The following is a 17,043-nucleotide window of genomic DNA, read 5'->3' as shown; positions in this document are numbered from 1 at the left end:
ACTGCCATGGACACCCACTCTTTCACCCCTGAACTCTTGCATTCACAATTCCCATTGATTGTGGGAATTGCAAGGTGGCCAGTCAAGTCAATTCCACCCCTGCCCCAGAATCATTTCTATTCCCAGTTCTGCCCATTCAAATCCACGTTGTCTCCCCTGGATGGACAGGGGATTGCTTTGTGGTTGCTGTTCCCCTCCCCTGTATACCAGAGGCCCTCTAGCTCCAAAATCCTCATTCAGAGCCTGCTCCATCTCCTTGTCATTCCCCCAGCCTGTGTAAATACTACAGCTACTCAGCTACTTCACTCTTCCTTCTCCTGTTGAGAAACAGCTGGGGATACTTAAGCTGCATAGCTTAATCCTTGCTGTACTCCTATTAAAGGAGCAGCAGGGTTTGCCTGTTTCCCTTTCCCCAGAGCCTCAGGCCTTGTCTACACTAATTCCCCCTTATTCCACCCCCACCACTGATCTACCCTGTGCAACTTCAGCTGTGCTATTTGTGAAGCTGAAGTCAAACTACTCACCCCAGCATCTGCCATGTGTAGTACCCAGAGGCACTGAGACCTCATCTGGGGCGAGTGAAGTCTCTGCTCGGCAGCTTGGGCTGAGAGGCAGCTGACCTTTAGCTCGTGTGGTAGAGTGGAGGACTTTAGACCCAATGCTTGCAGGTTCTGTCCCTGGTGCTGGCAACCCAAGGTCTGTCAGCATTACACATGCACTAAGGTCAGTGGGGGTCAGCCACTCTTCTGGTCCTGGTGAAGTACCAGAGTCAAGGGGGGAGCATCTGGAGGTCAATTATTCACATCTAAGCAGAGGGAATAAATCAGTAGCTGGTGGGTCAATCACTGCAGGGTTGATCTGCCCAGTAGTGGAGACAAGCCCATAGTCTGCCTTCTTGTGGTCCCCTTCTCAACTGAGGGTGTCCTGCCACCGCTGACCTCACCATTTGTTTGACTTGTGTCCCAGAGCTGGTCCTGCCCCAGAAGCCCTGTTGTTGCTCTGGGGTTAAAGGGTTGCAGGCATGGCAGGCCAGCACTAGCTCCATTTCCTGAACTGTTAAAACAGAAGCATTTAAAAAAAAAACAAAGCAGCAGCTGCTGCCAACTGTAGAGAGTGATGGTCTTGCAGATGGCTAGAGTAGCAGCAAATGTTTGTGCTTGTGTGTCAGCTCTGCCTGCCTACCCTGCTGGGCAGGAATCTGCCAGCTCCTGCTCACAAGCTGGGGAAAACTGGATGCTGAGTTGCACAAGATTGACAGGGCCTGTCTGGGGCTATTGGTGCCATTTGCACTCCTGCCAGAAGGCACTCTGACCATGTTTGTTGTGCCAGATCCAGTGACCATACATGTTCCTATGCAGTTGATGGCATTCTGTACCCCTGGTATTGAATGTGATCCACAGATGATAGAATAGCATAGTAGTCATGTCTCCTGCTAAAGCACTACAGGATAGGACAAGAGAATGCAGGTAAAATGAAAACAGCTATGGATATTGCTTCCCTTATGGGGGCACAGGGAAGAGAACAAAGAAGAGGCAACGCTCCTGGCTGCTGAGGCAAGTAGACTCTCGGCAACGTTCCATCCACTTCAGGGGTGGCCCTGACATGTTCCCAATGGAGCTCTGCAGAGATAAGATGTAAGACCACAAAGCATGGGGAGATGGAGATATGGGGGAGGGGAAGAGAAGTACAGTGTGTGCAGGTCGGGGAGGGAGAACAAGAGCTCTCTTCATGATTCTGTCAAGGCTGCAGGCGAGGTCAGGTGACAGCAAAACTAAAACATCTATTTCCCTTCCACCACAGCACACACTTGAAGGGCCCTTGACCTGAGTGACAGGAATGCAGTTTCATCAAGGATATTTTGGCAGAGCTTTGTGACCACTGAATCCATATGAAATTTTCTTCTGTTACTAAATGGATAGTATGTCCAAGGGCAATAGTTTAGTTACCGAAATGTTTCTATTAAAGGCTATATATTGCTCCATGATTGCCATTCTGTAAGCATTTGCTAATAGATTCCCCTCTCATTTGGCTGGGAGTAGCAATCACCAGAGAGCCACAGCATGATTCTGCCATTTCTTGCAGCTTGCTGTTAAATGATGTGCTCTAGGGGCCTCTCACCTGTAAGGGAACATCTACACTGCAATGAAACCATCCCCAGCACCAATATCAGAACCTGGGATCAGTTGATCTGGGCTTGGGGTGTGGAACTAAAAAGAGCAGTAGATACAGACCCTGAGCTCCAGCCCAAACCTGACTAAGCCCCACCCTGTTGTGATGTTTCAGAGCCAGGCTTCAGCCCTGTAGCCCAAGCCTGGCTAGCCCAAGTCAGCTGACCAAGGCCACCCACAGCAATGGACCTTGCCTGAAGTGTGGAAGTACCTTTCAGAGTATGGCCTGGGATATGGGTTCCAGCAATAAGCCCAATGTAGTTCAAGAACCCCAGGGTGGCAAATACAGCTATGACTGCATCTACGTCTTCCAGACAGGCGCCCCTCTGCAGCACAATGGTGTTGATGGCTGTCACAACCTGCAGAGGGGGTCCCCATCCCCCCAAGCTCTCTGGGAGCATCCTTGTGATGCCATGCCCCCAGCACTAGGGCTGTATGTGGGTAGGACAGCATGGTTGCCTGGGGATGGGTGTTTCCCCCACCCCCGTCACATCTGACCCCACCTCCTGAGGGATCCCCTTTGGCTGGACATCCACCCGCTCTCTGTGCAGGGTCTTCAGCCCTCCTTACCTCCACGAGGACAGCCCTGACAGTGGACTTCCCCCTGCCAAACTGGTTTCCCACCAAGCAGTAGCTGACCGGGGGGGAGGTGGGGAGAGTGAGCTTCCAGAGGGTGACTGAAACCTGATTCTCCAAGCAAATGGTAGGCTGCAGCCAGGAGTCTGTTTCTGGAGGTTGGGGGCGTGCCAGGCACAGAGTTCCAGGAAGGTCTCCTTCTGCATGCAGAAGTTCTGGAGCCACAGCTGGTCATCCCACTGCCCCATGACCAACCGGTCCCAGCAGTCAGAACTGGTGAAGTGCCTCCAGATCCACCTGTGTACCCTGGACCCTGCTACCACACACACTAGAAGTTCCATAATGCACTTTGAAACAGCAACACAGCGGAATATTATGGAATGTTTTGTGCGTGGCAGCAGGGCCACAAGGCTGCTTCATGTACAGCAAGCTGATGGGGTGCTGCAGATTCATAGCCCAGCTTGTTGTGGAGTGAGTCTCCATGTAGACAAGTTGTCCTTTCATTCAAGATAAAGACAACAAAACCAAAAACGAACTAAGCTGAAGTCTCTATGAAAGAGCACCATAAGAGTCTAACATGTTACTTCGTACCCTTTAGTGGCCTGTTTATGTAGTTTTGTGTAAACACCATGCAAAGATTGGATTAAGTGTTTGCAGTAGTTACTCTAGAATTTACCATGAGATCCTCTGAGCTGGAAACAAAAAGGTGCAGGATAATGGAAAAGTCATAATGGTTTCATACATGACATCAGTTTTGGCTAAGAATGTGCTTTCCTCATTTTGGGTCATACTAGAATATGCCATGAAGAACATCCATATAAACCTGTAAGGCACAAAACAACAAGGAAAAAACAGTTTTCACACATCAATTCTTCTACTTTGTGCTCATAAAGGAAAATTCTGTTCACTCATCCGCTATCTCAGTTATTAAACATGGCAAATGGACACCAAAGACCCCTCAAAACCCTGACTCGAAATCATCTCCTCCCAAGAGAATGTCTGTAAGGCTTATGTTTGAGAAGGCTGATGACTTCATAGATTCAGGAACTCCATCCTGGGGAATGTGAAGTATGACAAACTGCTGTGGTTCCAGCCCATGCCTCTGTAAAATTTGGAAGGAGGGACAGTATTCATATGTATTTGTACTGTGTTAGTGCCTAGGACTCAAGAAAGCAGGACACACTTCTTGGGGAACCTTGGTAAAGACGCTTACTCTGTGCTTCAATTCCCCATCTGTGAATGGGGATAATAGTACTGTTTTACCTCACAGATATTATAGTAATGGAGGCCATGGAATTAAGATATGCCAAACCCTGCCCCCTACCCCTAAGTGTGAGATTAATTATGCTGGGCACTATATGCTGACATAGTAAGAGGCACTCCTGTTACCAAGAGGTAGCAATTGAAAAGCAACAATCCTGAGAAAAAGGAGGAAGGGACTATTGCCCACTGGTTAGGGCATTAGCCTGCTTAGGCCTTGCAAGAGGGTTTTACACCCTCTTCTACCACAGAATTCCCGTGTGACCCTGGGCAAATAGCATAGCCTCCTTCTGTCTCAGCTCCCCTCTGTGAAGTTGAGGTAATGGAACTTCCCTCCCACCTGTAGCAGTATTCACACAGCTGGATCCCAAAATTCAGTCTCATGTATGAACTCGCTTTGTGAACAAATCTTGTATCCCTTGCAACATACTAGGAGGCCGGTTAGGAGATTAAAAACTAGTTAACATTTCTTTTTGGGGGTGCATTTAGACTGTGCATCCAGATTATGAACCACACCACTACTTCAGTCAGGCATTTAGAATAGGATGTACGTGGGTCAGACCCTCAGACCCCATATATCAGCTCTTGTGCCATCCTGGGAGAACACTCCAGCTGTAAGGCTGATCAGACCTGCCAATGAGTGGGGATGGGAGCTGGTACAAGAAGTGGGGAGCAAAGTGGGTAGTTGCCATGGGGCCTGGTGATTCAAAACAGTTTAGGGCTCCCAGTCACCACTGTGACCACAGCAGCAATGGTGGCTAGGGTCTTGGACCTTTTAAATCACCACTGGAGTGCCACATGTTACACTCTGGACAGCTCTCAAGGTTGCCAGGGGACATGGCATGCCACGCTGTAGATGGTGCAAGATGCCCCAGCCCTGCCCCTTCTGCCTCAGGCCCTGCCCTTTCCAGGAGCCTGGAGCCCCACCACCTTCCCCAGGGGCCCAGCAATTCTGTCTGCTCCTCCTCTTGCCGATACGGGGTGAATCCCTGAATGACAAGCAAGACTGTGGATCCCATGCTGCCCCTGCATTGGCCTCACTGTAGGGGATGTGTCTGGAGCAAACAGGAAGTGGCTAGGGTATGGCCAGGGGTCTGCAACCAAAACAGGGAGAAGAGCCATTTATTCACATTCAGTTACAAAATCACCACTTCAAGAGCGGCAACGCAAGCGAACACAAAACAGTCCTCCCCCTGCAGTCTTTCCCTCACGTCATCACCTCTGCATGCACAACTGCCCCACCCCCACAGAGCAACCCCAGGCTCACAGCCACCACTCCCACTTGTGCTACAGCTGCATCCCATGATACTGCACCCCTCCCCCCACCCTGCCCACCATGGCTACCCCCCAGCACTGCGTGCTCTGGCTGCAGTTTCCCCTCCCCACAAGCCATGTACCACCAAGAGGCCATAGCCTGATCACCTCCTGCTGCCATACACCAGTTCACTCACATCCTCACCCCCACTCAGATGTGAAGAGGGAGTGAGGGACCATGGTGGGCTACCGAGGAAGAGGGAAAGTAGAGGGTCAGGTGGGGATGGAGAAAGCAGTCACATTCCTGCTGCAGCAACAGCTCCCAAGCTCTCCTCCTTGTCTGTGCCGGGAGAGGGAGCAGGGGAGCTGCTTTCACCCTACTGCCTGGCAACTCCCCAGCCCCTGCCCAGCTGCCAGCCGTGTTGGGGAAAGGGGTGTATCACACACACACCGTGGCAGGGGAGCAGCTGCAGCCCCGGGCCCTCTCTGCTGGCACTTGGCTCTTGCCACCCACTCCCTGAGCCATGACTTGTTTCTAACCCATCACCTCCCTCCTTGGTTTCCCAGCCCAGCTCTGGCTCAGCGCCTTTACACTGCCTGAGTCCGGGCACACATGTGCTGCCCCTTGACCTCTCCTTCCTCCACCCCTTCTCCTACCTAGACATAGCAGGACATACTAGGACATCCTAGTATGTCCTGCCTGGTCCTCGCCCCCTGCAGCATGCAGTTTGCAAGGCAAAGCAGCCTCTGCTGCTCATCTCTTCCAGCTCCACGGCTGGCGTCCAGGTGCCTGTAAATGCCCAGACATGTTTAGAAATTAAAAAAACCCAACCAGACAGAGTTTTGAGAGGCAAAAAAAGGAGATCATATCTGGGAAGAACCAGATGTATGGTAACCCTAGCCTAGAAGGGTTGTATGTATGGTAACCCTAGCCTAGCAATAGCCCCTGCCTCACCTTCCACCTCACCCAGCCACGCACTGGCGAGCCCCACCCCATGCTACACCTGGCCAGATGCAAGGGGAGAAGGCAGAGTCCAGTGCTGGCCAGGCTAGAGATAGCTGCTATTGATTCAGCAGTGGCAGGGCAGGGTCTTCACAGCATCTGGAGCTGCAAATCATTCCTTAAAGAGATACATGGCTCCAGAGGCACAGGTTGCTGACCCCTGGGCATGGTTATGCCAGTGTAATCCCTCGCGGCTGGAGTATGCCCCAGGAAGCTGGGAGTAAATTATAGCAGACTTGAAGCTGCTTTAACTGACGCTAGGGAATGGCCAATTCCCTGATGGAGGTCTGAATCTGGGATGATTTGGGACTCAGAAGTTAACTATAACTAGACACATCTAATGGTGGATTCAATGCTTGTGTAAGTTTAAGCAAAACACAAATGCCAATTCTCTGAGACTCATGGTACTGAGCTTGTCTTAAAGCCTGGGATGATGGAATCAGAAGGTTGCATGAGAGCCAGCATTAATTCAGAGAAAGATTTTGCTAGCCTTGGTGGGTGGGAAGGAATAGTTGAGACTGAGATGAGCAGAGCCTGAAGGCTCAGAAATCAGGAGGGAGTGAAAGAGAAATGAATAGTTATTTCAAATAAAAGACAACTGTTACATTCATCTCATGATTTGGAGACCCTGATTCATGAGTGTTGAATGTTTGAGATGAGCAATGTCTGGATGTGCAATGTGTTTCATGTCCGGTTGCACAAGAAGCACAGAAGGCCTTTCAGACCGGTTCAGCTTTGACCAAGAAACAGCAACTGATCGCCCTCTGCAGGAAAACTTGAATTTCTGCTCTTTAATACTAACAGGTAGTCGTGTTAGTCTGTACTCCAACAAAACAAAGCAGCAGAAATGTAGCACTTTAAAGACTAACAAAATGATTTATTTGGTGATGATCTTTTGTGGGACAGACCCACTTCTTCAGATGAACTTCACCTCCAATACACACTGACATTTATAAGTACAGAGGACCAAAAAAAAAATTTGCCAAAGAACCTGACAAATCAAATAGGATTGAAGGAAGGTGAGAGGTGCGGAGATGCTAATTGTCCGGTTTGAGATAAGTACAAGCAGCACAGGAAGGAAGCAGTGCTTGTTATGCGTAAGGTAGTTGATGTCTCTGTTCATACCACGTGTTAATGTGCCCGATTTGAATATGTACTCGAGTACATATTCAAATTCAAAGGGGCTCAAGGCTTGAGCAGGTGTTGGGATTTTGGAGGGGGCTTGGGGCTGTAGGAGGCCCAGAGCTGAGTCAGGGTCTGGTGTGTGGGCTGTGGCTGGGTGCTTACCTCCAGCAGGGTCAGTCATGGGGGCTCTGTGCTGCTTGCACCCACAGGTGTCACTTTTCAGTTTCCATTGGCTGTGGTGCCGAACCAATGGGAGCTGTGGAGTTGGCACTTGGGGCACGGGCAAAGCATGGAACCCCCATGACTACTCCTGTGCCTGGAGCTGGACATGCTGGCTGCTTCTGAGAGCCATAGAAAGCTCGTCTTAGCCCTGCTGTGCTGCTGCCTGGACTTTTAGTTGCCTGGTGAGCACTGCTGACCAGAACCACCAAAGTCCACTTTTGAGCAGGTGTTCCAGTCAAAAAGTGGACCCCTGGAAACCCTAGAACACATCTGAACTCACAGACTTTCAGGGTGTGTCAAGTAGGTTGGCCAATATTCCAGTTTTTTGTCCGACACATGCTCTGGTGGTTCAATAAGGGACTTGAACCACATTAAGGCAACAGAGACCACAGAAGATGGAGAGAGTGAAGATGGTTTTAATAATATAAGTGCACACATTTATTATTTTAATGTTTTAACACGTAACAAGGTTATACGCAGCACAATTAGAATTTTTCCCCTTCTGAAATGTGCTGGGATTGTTTTAAAAGACAGTGCTACTTTTTCTCTTAAGATATTTGCCAACAGCCACCCGAAATACCTTTACCTATGTCCAAATTCTCACACACTGGCCAGAGGCTGAGCTGCTTAAAACTGCCACCTTACTGTCCTTAACCATGTGCCAACATTGTACACACAGCTAAATCCAAACTTTTAAACTATAAACCATCACCATTTTTTTAATCATATACTTAATAGTTAACTTACGTGTTTTAATATCATGGTCTAGTGCTGCCACTTCTTTTCTTTCTGATTAATTTTATTATTTATGTATTAATCAGTTACTTTTATTCTTATTATTTTCCTCTATTTTCAGTTAATGGTAACAAAAGCAATATTCTCAATATTGTGCTTATGGAAGAAAATAGAGCCGCTCAAAACCTTTTATATCAGTGGGAGACTGAGTTATCTTGATTATTACTCTGTTATGATTATATACACTATCTATAACAAGCAATTATGCAGCTACCCCTCTGGTACATTATATAGTGCCAGTGTGCAAAGTTGAACCATGCCTGGGCAAAGGCATCTCTATTATGTATCAGCACCTTGGGAGAAACACACTAAGATGCCAGGGACAGGTTCTCACCAGCTAGGTAGAGTGCTAAAGGAATGGCTCAGGCAGGCCCAGCATGAATGGGAGGCTGCACTCACAAGATGCAGGGGTAAGTGCCACACTGGGGGCTGTTTACTAAGATGTGTGAATGGGAAAAAGAAAAGGAAGCAAGATTTCCAAACAAAATGCCAAGATCATCTGAAGCCCATTGAGAGCTGCTTTATCAGAACCAGGAAGGGTATTTGCAGCTCCCAGAATGCTCAGCTGTGAGCACCCAGGGGGACATTTGCAATCCACCATGGGGAGTTCTGCAAGACCCTGTCTAGACTCCCTTCTCAAAACTTCTGACTGTGTGGCTTCAGGTGCACGACATTACTGATCATCCTATTTTGATGCAATATGTTTAAAGAGTTACTTTTTTCATATGTTGGAATCTGTTGAGAAGTGCATCAAATACACTGAAATAACCCAATCAACAAGTCTATGATTGTCCAAACAGGGGGTTGCTTCCAATTCACATAAATGTAAATAAAGATGTTTAAACTAATTTCTCTTTATTTCATTGCATAAAACCTTTCAGTACCAGGCAGTCTATGCCACTGTTGTAAGATAAAATATGCTTAGATATCCTGACCAGCAGCCAACCTTCCTCTCTGTATAGTTTGACCTAGTCACTGGGCTTGACTTGCAGTGGAGTTTGGGGATAGCATGTTAACTTTCCAGGCTTATCCTTTTGGGTCTCAAGTAGCTGCTCATGCTTAAGACACCCTATCATTTTCCTGTTACACTCAGATGCTAAAAGGAACTTGACATCCTGACTTCTGCCAAATTCCACAAGGATCCAGTCTTTAGAAAGCCTGCCCTCACAGGCTCTCTCCTTGGCAAACACAGTTCACTTCATAGCATTTACAAATAAGATACTACTACTATTGTTCCTGTTCTATAGCTACTGTTCATAGCAATGCATATAATTAAGGTTACTTACCACTTTCCAAGTGAAAGATCCTGTCTTCAGGAAGCTGCACTCCTTTCACCTTTGCCAGCCTGATAACTGGAGTGGAAATTTGTCATGGTGGGTGTCTGCCACTGGATGATTTTTTTAAAATATGTTTCAGCAAAACAACTCAGCTATTTCGAAGAGTGAGCTTCAGGGAAAACAATATGTCCTGCCCACATTAAAACTCTGATGTCTGTTTAATGGACAGTGCAAACTTAATTCATCTCCTCTGGGTATTAGCCTTATGATATAGACTGCATAACATGATCTCATACTACTTTTCCATACCATTTTCATAGGGTCCTGTCTAAATTGATCTGTTCTGGCGATGCCTCAGGGTGGATAGTGAAAGAGACTAGTTGGAAGGGATGAGGTGAATGAAACAGCAGATTTCAGGATGGGAAAGGATTGTCTCCTGGATTAGACAGCTGAATGCCACCTTGCAGAACTGATTTCTGCTAAAGAGTTCCTGTGTGAAGCTGTGGTGTCATTTGAATTAAGCTTTTCCAAGATGGCCACCAACTGAAAGAGACACCTGGAACCAGAGGTGCAGAGGAGGTGAACACTTATTACTCCAAGTGAGCTATGCTTTGACCACATGAAGTGCTATAAAAATGCAAAATACCACCACCTACTCTTAGTACTGTTGAGACGATTAATTAATTGTGGAGTGCTTAGATGTTATGGTGAGAGCACCATTAAAACAGTCATGAGGAAATTAATTATTTTAATTAAATTTAATTTTAATTGTAATAATTCTATTCATTCAGTGGAGGGTTTGAATGATATGCAGTAACAAAGACCTGGGACCCAACCGTGGGTGGGTAGGATACAAGAAGTAATCTCCCATTGACCAAATCAGGCAAGGTTTTTATGGGGGGAAAAAACAGTGTATGGTAAGATAAAGTTGGTTCATAAGACATATGCAGAAAAGGGCTGAATTACAGGCACAGGCAACATTAATTCTGGCATTTTCTAATTTTTTTAAAACACTTTGCAACCTTAATACTTGTTTGACATAGATATACAGCATTAAATTTAAAAATAACAGCAAAACCAACTTAAGTCAGGTGAAAGGCTGAACTGCTTTTATATTTTCTCACAGTAACTTTTGCTTTATTAAAGAGAAGCCATTTTCTATATTAAATATATACTTTAGGATTAGAAGTGACTTAAGACAGAATAAAACGTTTATTGAGTATTGATATGAACCCACAGCTTTTCCATTAAATATATTTAACAGAACCGTCTATGAGGCTTTTACCATTTTAATATACTAAAATACACATCAAAATTGGTTGCAAATAAGTTATGATCTAAAAATAGTTCTCATATATATATGGCAGGAACAAATACTTTAAGCAAAATAAAGGAAAATTAAATATTTTAATTCCTTTCAAGAGTGTTTTGAAGTTACGTCTTTACACTAACAAATTATATACAAACAATGCCACAAAACTAGTGTGACTGCAAGTACGTAAAATATGCACATACATAAACACACAATTTCTTTTCTGTCTAAGGTATATTAGGCTGTTTGTTTTTCAGGAAACGGTGGGTAAATACATGATTAATATTTACTTACTGCAATTAATTGAGTTTTTTTGAAAATTTGTAAACAAGATTCATAGCAATTTAAAACAGCTGAGGAAAACATACATCGTGAAGGCTGGAAATGGATTGAACTAGATGAAAAGATGAGTGCAAAATGATTTAATATATAATTATGTTGAAAAAGCTTGTGTTGCTGTAAGAGCTGGGATACTTAGGAATATACACTTCATTTAAATTAACTGCTGAATTTAATTGTTGTTTTACAGAAAAACAAAACGCAAAGTGTCCCAAAAATATTTGAATGTACTTAAGTTTTAAGTATCACATTATCATGTGTCTAGAGCAATTCTATTAAGAAAGGAATTTAGTGTGTTGGTGTGGTCCTGCCCTTAAATAACCTTTCGCTTTACCAAGAAAACCCATCTCATTAGCGACGTTAAACACTAATAAACTTTACAACAGCAAACAACAGATACAACACAAACTGGAACAGATATTTTTAGCAATGAAAAAATGAAACACACACATCCACCAAATCTGTAGTCATTAGTGACATGGCTACATGCCCCTATGTGAAAGTAACTGGGTATTCTGTATTATTCAAATTGTATTCTATTCTGCAGTTTAACAACTAAACTAATATCTGAAAGTAAATGGACGCTGCTTCTGAATGAAGCCAGTTATAGACTCCTCTTAGTCACAGAAGCGAAGTTTATGAGGAAATATTTTAAAAAAATTGGGAAGTGATCTCTACATCTAGTACTTCCAGGGTACTTGCCACCATAGTGTGAAGTGCCACAATGCTTAAGAATAGCATGCTTTTGAGCCTGCTAGCATCAGACTAAGCAGTATTAAAGGTAGCATTGGTCAGCATTTGCCCATTTGTGAATGTGCATAGAGAAACAAGCAAAATAGAATTGTGTATGTTATTTTACACTGGAACATTACATGGTGTGCTCAGATCTGTTTAAGTTAATTTGGAGCTATGAAAAATGTTAACTATTAAAGTTTGTCACAGTGAAGAGCTCAAGCACAATAACCTTTTCATAAACCTCATCATGCTAATGGAGACATACAGCACTGCGTCTGCAAGTGTGTGAATCACATATACATAGAAGTATCACTCATTATAATCAAAGTTTCAGACAAACCTTAGCCTGAGTATTTTGTAAGGTAAACCCCACACACTTACAGTAATGAACAGCATATTTAGAGAATCCCTTCTTCTATATCCTATACAAGATTTTAGTAAGGACATAGGATATCCACATCTACAACACATTTTAAAACAGTGCCCTACTTTAAAGGTATAATTTATTGTTTTAATTTAAATTTAAAACTTTTTGTTCAGCACTTGCAACTTTAACATAGAATTTTTCTAGTCTAGAAGAAATGAGAGGCTAGCCATAAATAGATCAGCTTTACTAAGCAGGCTGAATAAGGTGCAAGCAGTAAACAGAAAGCAAAAATAGTTGAAAGTGAACTTTGAAGTTGTAAACTGTTGAGAAACTTAATGAAAACAAGAGTTTATATAAATATAAAATTATACCTTAACAGGATGGATCTGCATAAAAATAACAATTTAAGGACATTGCTCTCTACACTTTGACAATGGGGAATTTATAAATGAAGTAAAACTCACTAGCCATTTCTTTAAATCCAATGTCAAAAACAGTCTGAGATCTACACTGTCTATTACAGTTTACAGCAATTCATCTGGACACATCTCAACCAGCATTGCTATATCGATATACTGGAATATTAGCTTAGTAGTAGCAAATGGTAATCACTGCAGCTACAATATACTTCTTTTGACATAATTCCACATGCAGGATGCATTCAAGAGATGTCAGATGGTTATGGTGCACTTACCCAGGTATGAAATGCTGATTTCTGATCTTTCAATATAGAAATTACCAAATAGACAAGGAAAACATAAATCCAAACAACGATGAATTCCACTAAGAATTCTATTTCAATACAATAATAGTTCATGTCATTACAATTTAATGATTTGGGCGGGGGGGAGTGAGGAGAGGGGCTGGAAGATAAATGGCCTCTCCTCTCAATTTTGACAATATGCTTAATTGACACAACAAGACAGTGACAGTGGTGCCACACGTAAGTGGATTCTAATATATCTAATAAATGCAGCAGTAAAATGTGGCATTTTTGAAATAAAGAACTAGTTTGTAAATACTATTTTACTTCAGAAGAAAATAATAAATAAAGCAGAAGCTGAACTGTTGCTCATGACATTCAGCTAATCGATATTGTATTACAAGCATTTGAAACATACCATGTTAGAAGAATGGCAAAAACAAGTTTGTAACAATGTAACCTTTAAATAAAGGGAAGATTACTGATATATATATATTTTATACATCATTTTAACTAAATTATGAAATCGTATTTTTTGCACTCTGCTTAGGATACTTCATCTAAATAGAAACCTCTTACTAACAACAGTATAGTAACGGCTTGAAATTTAAAGTATCGTTATTTCATGTTAGATGGCAGTAGATCAGAAGACAATAAACTTGCATTTTTCATTCAATAAGTAGTTTAAAGAAACATAAGACACATTGCATTGTTTCTCTTCCTTTAAAATTTTCATCAAATGTTGTCCCTTTCAATAATTTGCATAAGTTCCTACATCATAAAGGAAAATGCACATTACTTTTTATTCACGTTATAAAAAAGCACAATATACAGGCCATATCCATTAAAGTGCAACACAACAGAACATGTCTGCAACATTCAGGTTCTCCAAAAACCCACCGAAGTAGGAATCTGATATTTAGAAGGAACAACTGTTGTTCACAAGCATACGGACACTGAGCGTACTTTCTGAACAGTTACAAAGAGACTTTCTTTGTTGTAAGTGCCACACTAAAAACAATGCTCACACGCATGAAATTATGAAATTCAGTCTGACTTATTATCCAAGTCTGATGTTCAAAATAAAACTCTTACTCCTTCATTTCTGAAGAGCATCTATGGAGCCCTTTACTGAGGACAGTTCTTAGAGCGTGCTCAAGAAAACTTTTAAGATAGAGTGTCACAAACGAGCTGTTCAGTCTAACAGTAAATCAAATGAACCAAGGAAAATATGTTTGACAGTTTGATACTAGCCACCAAATGTATTGGTAACATGCAGCATGTCCAAAGGCAAGAACTAATTTGCTTTTCACTTCGGAACTTTTTGGTTGAATTTTCTGATATTAAATTATCTGGAACCTTCTCATTCCTGAGATGAGTATAATAAAATGAAATGAGTTCCATGTAGAGCTGCCATTGGGACATAATATTATGTATTTCCAGCATCATTATCCTCATGCTGAGTCATTTAAAATATCAATCTTCTGCAAGGCGCCATTTCTGTGATTCTTCTTGACGCACATCTGGCCGGATTTGGTTTCTCATTCCACCTAAAACATTTGAGGTTGCCTCTGTTGCAACAATGAGAGGTTTCACCACAGCTCGTGGAATTTGGCAGAGGACTCCTCCTACTGCTCCCGTTACCCCTCTGTTCTCATGCTCTCGAGCAGCAGTTTCATAGATGGTTTGGGCAGTGTCTGTAATTCCCTTGGAAAATTAAAGTAAAAAAACCCACAATTACCTAAAAAGAAAATCTCATTTCTTTAAATGTTATAGACAACTTCAGTTCAGGCTTGTCTACCTGGTGGGATAATATGCTCTATGGGACTGTGATTTCTAAACCACACTAACTTGTTGTACGTAAATTGTTCTCTGTATAGCCTGCAGCTGTGCATGAATTGTTCCCTAGTGCACTTCAGTGGACTGTTTCAAACAGCATTGTGTTAAAGTGCACCACCAGAGTCTACATGGACCAATTAATGTGCAACACAATAGTGTGCTTTGGAACTGAAACCCCCATGGAGTGCATTACCCATTGTGTAGACAAGCCATTGCTCAAGAGTAAACTATTTGGGTGTATTACAACAACACTTAACTCTAACTAGACAAATTTAATGTGGTTTTAATATTTTTCTTATTAAAATCTGATAAACATAGAAAGACTGATTTAATATGAGTATTTGAGAGAACATCTTGGGCAGTGGAGGTAACAGGTTTGGGCTCTACTCCAAAACGATGGACTTCACTGAAAGGTCTTCATCCCAGTCAGACTTACCTGTGCTCCAGCTGCTGTTATCATACTAATGCCACCCCAAATAATAACCAGAACAAAACTGGACATTTTTAGAAACACACAACAGATGAAAAAATGAGTGATCAACAATATAACTAGCTGTAACACAGCTACCATGGCAGAGAAAGACAAATTTCACTTGATGTTTCATGCACAGACTGCAGCCTAAATCATAAATACCTGAAATTTAGTTTTTGATGGTTTTAGATGCCACAGAATATGAATAATCTGACACCTTTCTAAGGTTGTTGATATTCAGTAGAGTTGTTGATATGCACTTTGAAGTTGAGCATCTACACACACCCTACTTCGAAGTTAAACTTCAAAGTAGGGCACTACTCCATTCCTGGGAATGGAGCAAGGACTTCGAAGTTGGGCTCCCTTTGAAGTAATGGAAAATGTGTGTAGGCTCTCTGCTCGCTACTTCAATGTAGTGCTTAATTTAGAAGTTAGTTCCTAGTGTAGACGCACCCTACAACAAATAAGCAGAACAGTATCAAGTGGGGTTTAGGCTGGCTATTACAAAAAAGTTTCTAACTATAAGAATAGTTAAGCTTGGGAACAAATTACATAGAGAGGCTGTGGAATCCTTATTATTTGGAGATTAGTGATGGTCAAGGTATATTATTAATCCTGTCTCAGGTCAAGGAAAAGGAGTAGATTAACTGTTAAGGTCCCTTTTAGCCCCAAATTTTTATGATTTTTAGAATGTAAATCTGCAGAACACAGTTTTCTACTGACTTAGGTTATAATTCATCTTGTTTGTGAGGTGCCTTCTCAGATTTTCCTTATACATAAGGGTCTTTTAGGACTTGGTCTGCTGGATTAGGGTAGGTCGACACAGCCAAGTTATTTTGAAATAATAGCTGTTTTTTCAAAATAACTATCCTTGAATCTATACAACGCAACTGCTATTTTGAAATAATTTCAAAATATTGGTTGTCTTATTTTGAAATTGTTGAATATTATTACACAAGAATAACACCTATTTTCAAATAGCTATTTCAAAATAGATACTAAGACAAGAAATAGAGCCTATTTTGAAATAAGCCATAAGCCACTTTGAAATGACTCTATTTTAAAAAAAGGCTCTATGTATGTAGACACTGTATTTCAAAATAGCTAAATGCTTTCGAAATGCATTTTGTATGTAGCTGTGTTATTTTGAAATAAATTATTTCAGAATAGCTCTTCTGGAATAGCTTATTTTGAAACAAGGCTGCTGTGTAGATATACCCAGAAGTCTACACTATAGTGAACTATCAGAAGATGATCTTCTGGAAGATCTTCTTTCGAAGGAGCACATCCAAACATAAAAAAGTAGATCAAAAGATAAAACTACTGTTTTGAAAGAGAGAGTGTCCACACAGCCCCTCGCTCTTTCGAAAGAATGGGCCACAAGGACTACTCTTTTGAACGAAGGGCCCGCGGAGTGTTTACATATGCTTTTATCCAAAAGAATCTTTTTGAAAAAGGTGCTCTTCCTCATTTGGGAGAGGAACAGGGCTTTCTGAAGAAGTGCCATGTTTTTTCAAAAGGAATTTGAAAGAATGGTTTTTGTGTGTGGATGCTCTGCTTGTTATTTCAGAAGAGGGCCTGATTTTCCGAAAGGAC

The 17,043-nt window shown here is 42.6% G+C and overlaps 1 protein-coding gene across 3 annotated transcripts in view; it reads right to left on the bottom strand.

Annotated features, from left to right (window-relative positions):
* Positions 1 to 10,444: 10,444 nt before the first annotated feature.
* Positions 10,445 to 17,043, bottom strand: part of ATG2B (autophagy related 2B) — a 92,730-nt gene continuing 86,131 nt past the window's right edge. For all 3 annotated transcript variants that reach the window (XM_074996558.1, XM_074996559.1, XM_074996560.1), the window contains one exon: positions 10,445 to 14,843. In XM_074996558.1, coding sequence (XP_074852659.1) covers positions 14,613 to 14,843 — 231 coding nt within the window. In that variant the 3' untranslated portion in view covers positions 10,445 to 14,612. The remainder of the gene's footprint in view (positions 14,844 to 17,043) is intronic.

The sequence above is a fragment of the Carettochelys insculpta genome, chromosome 6 (assembly GCF_033958435.1).
Source record: "Carettochelys insculpta isolate YL-2023 chromosome 6, ASM3395843v1, whole genome shotgun sequence".
Lineage (NCBI taxonomy): Eukaryota > Metazoa > Chordata > Testudines > Carettochelyidae > Carettochelys > Carettochelys insculpta.
This window is presented reverse-complemented; position numbering and strand designations above follow the sequence as displayed.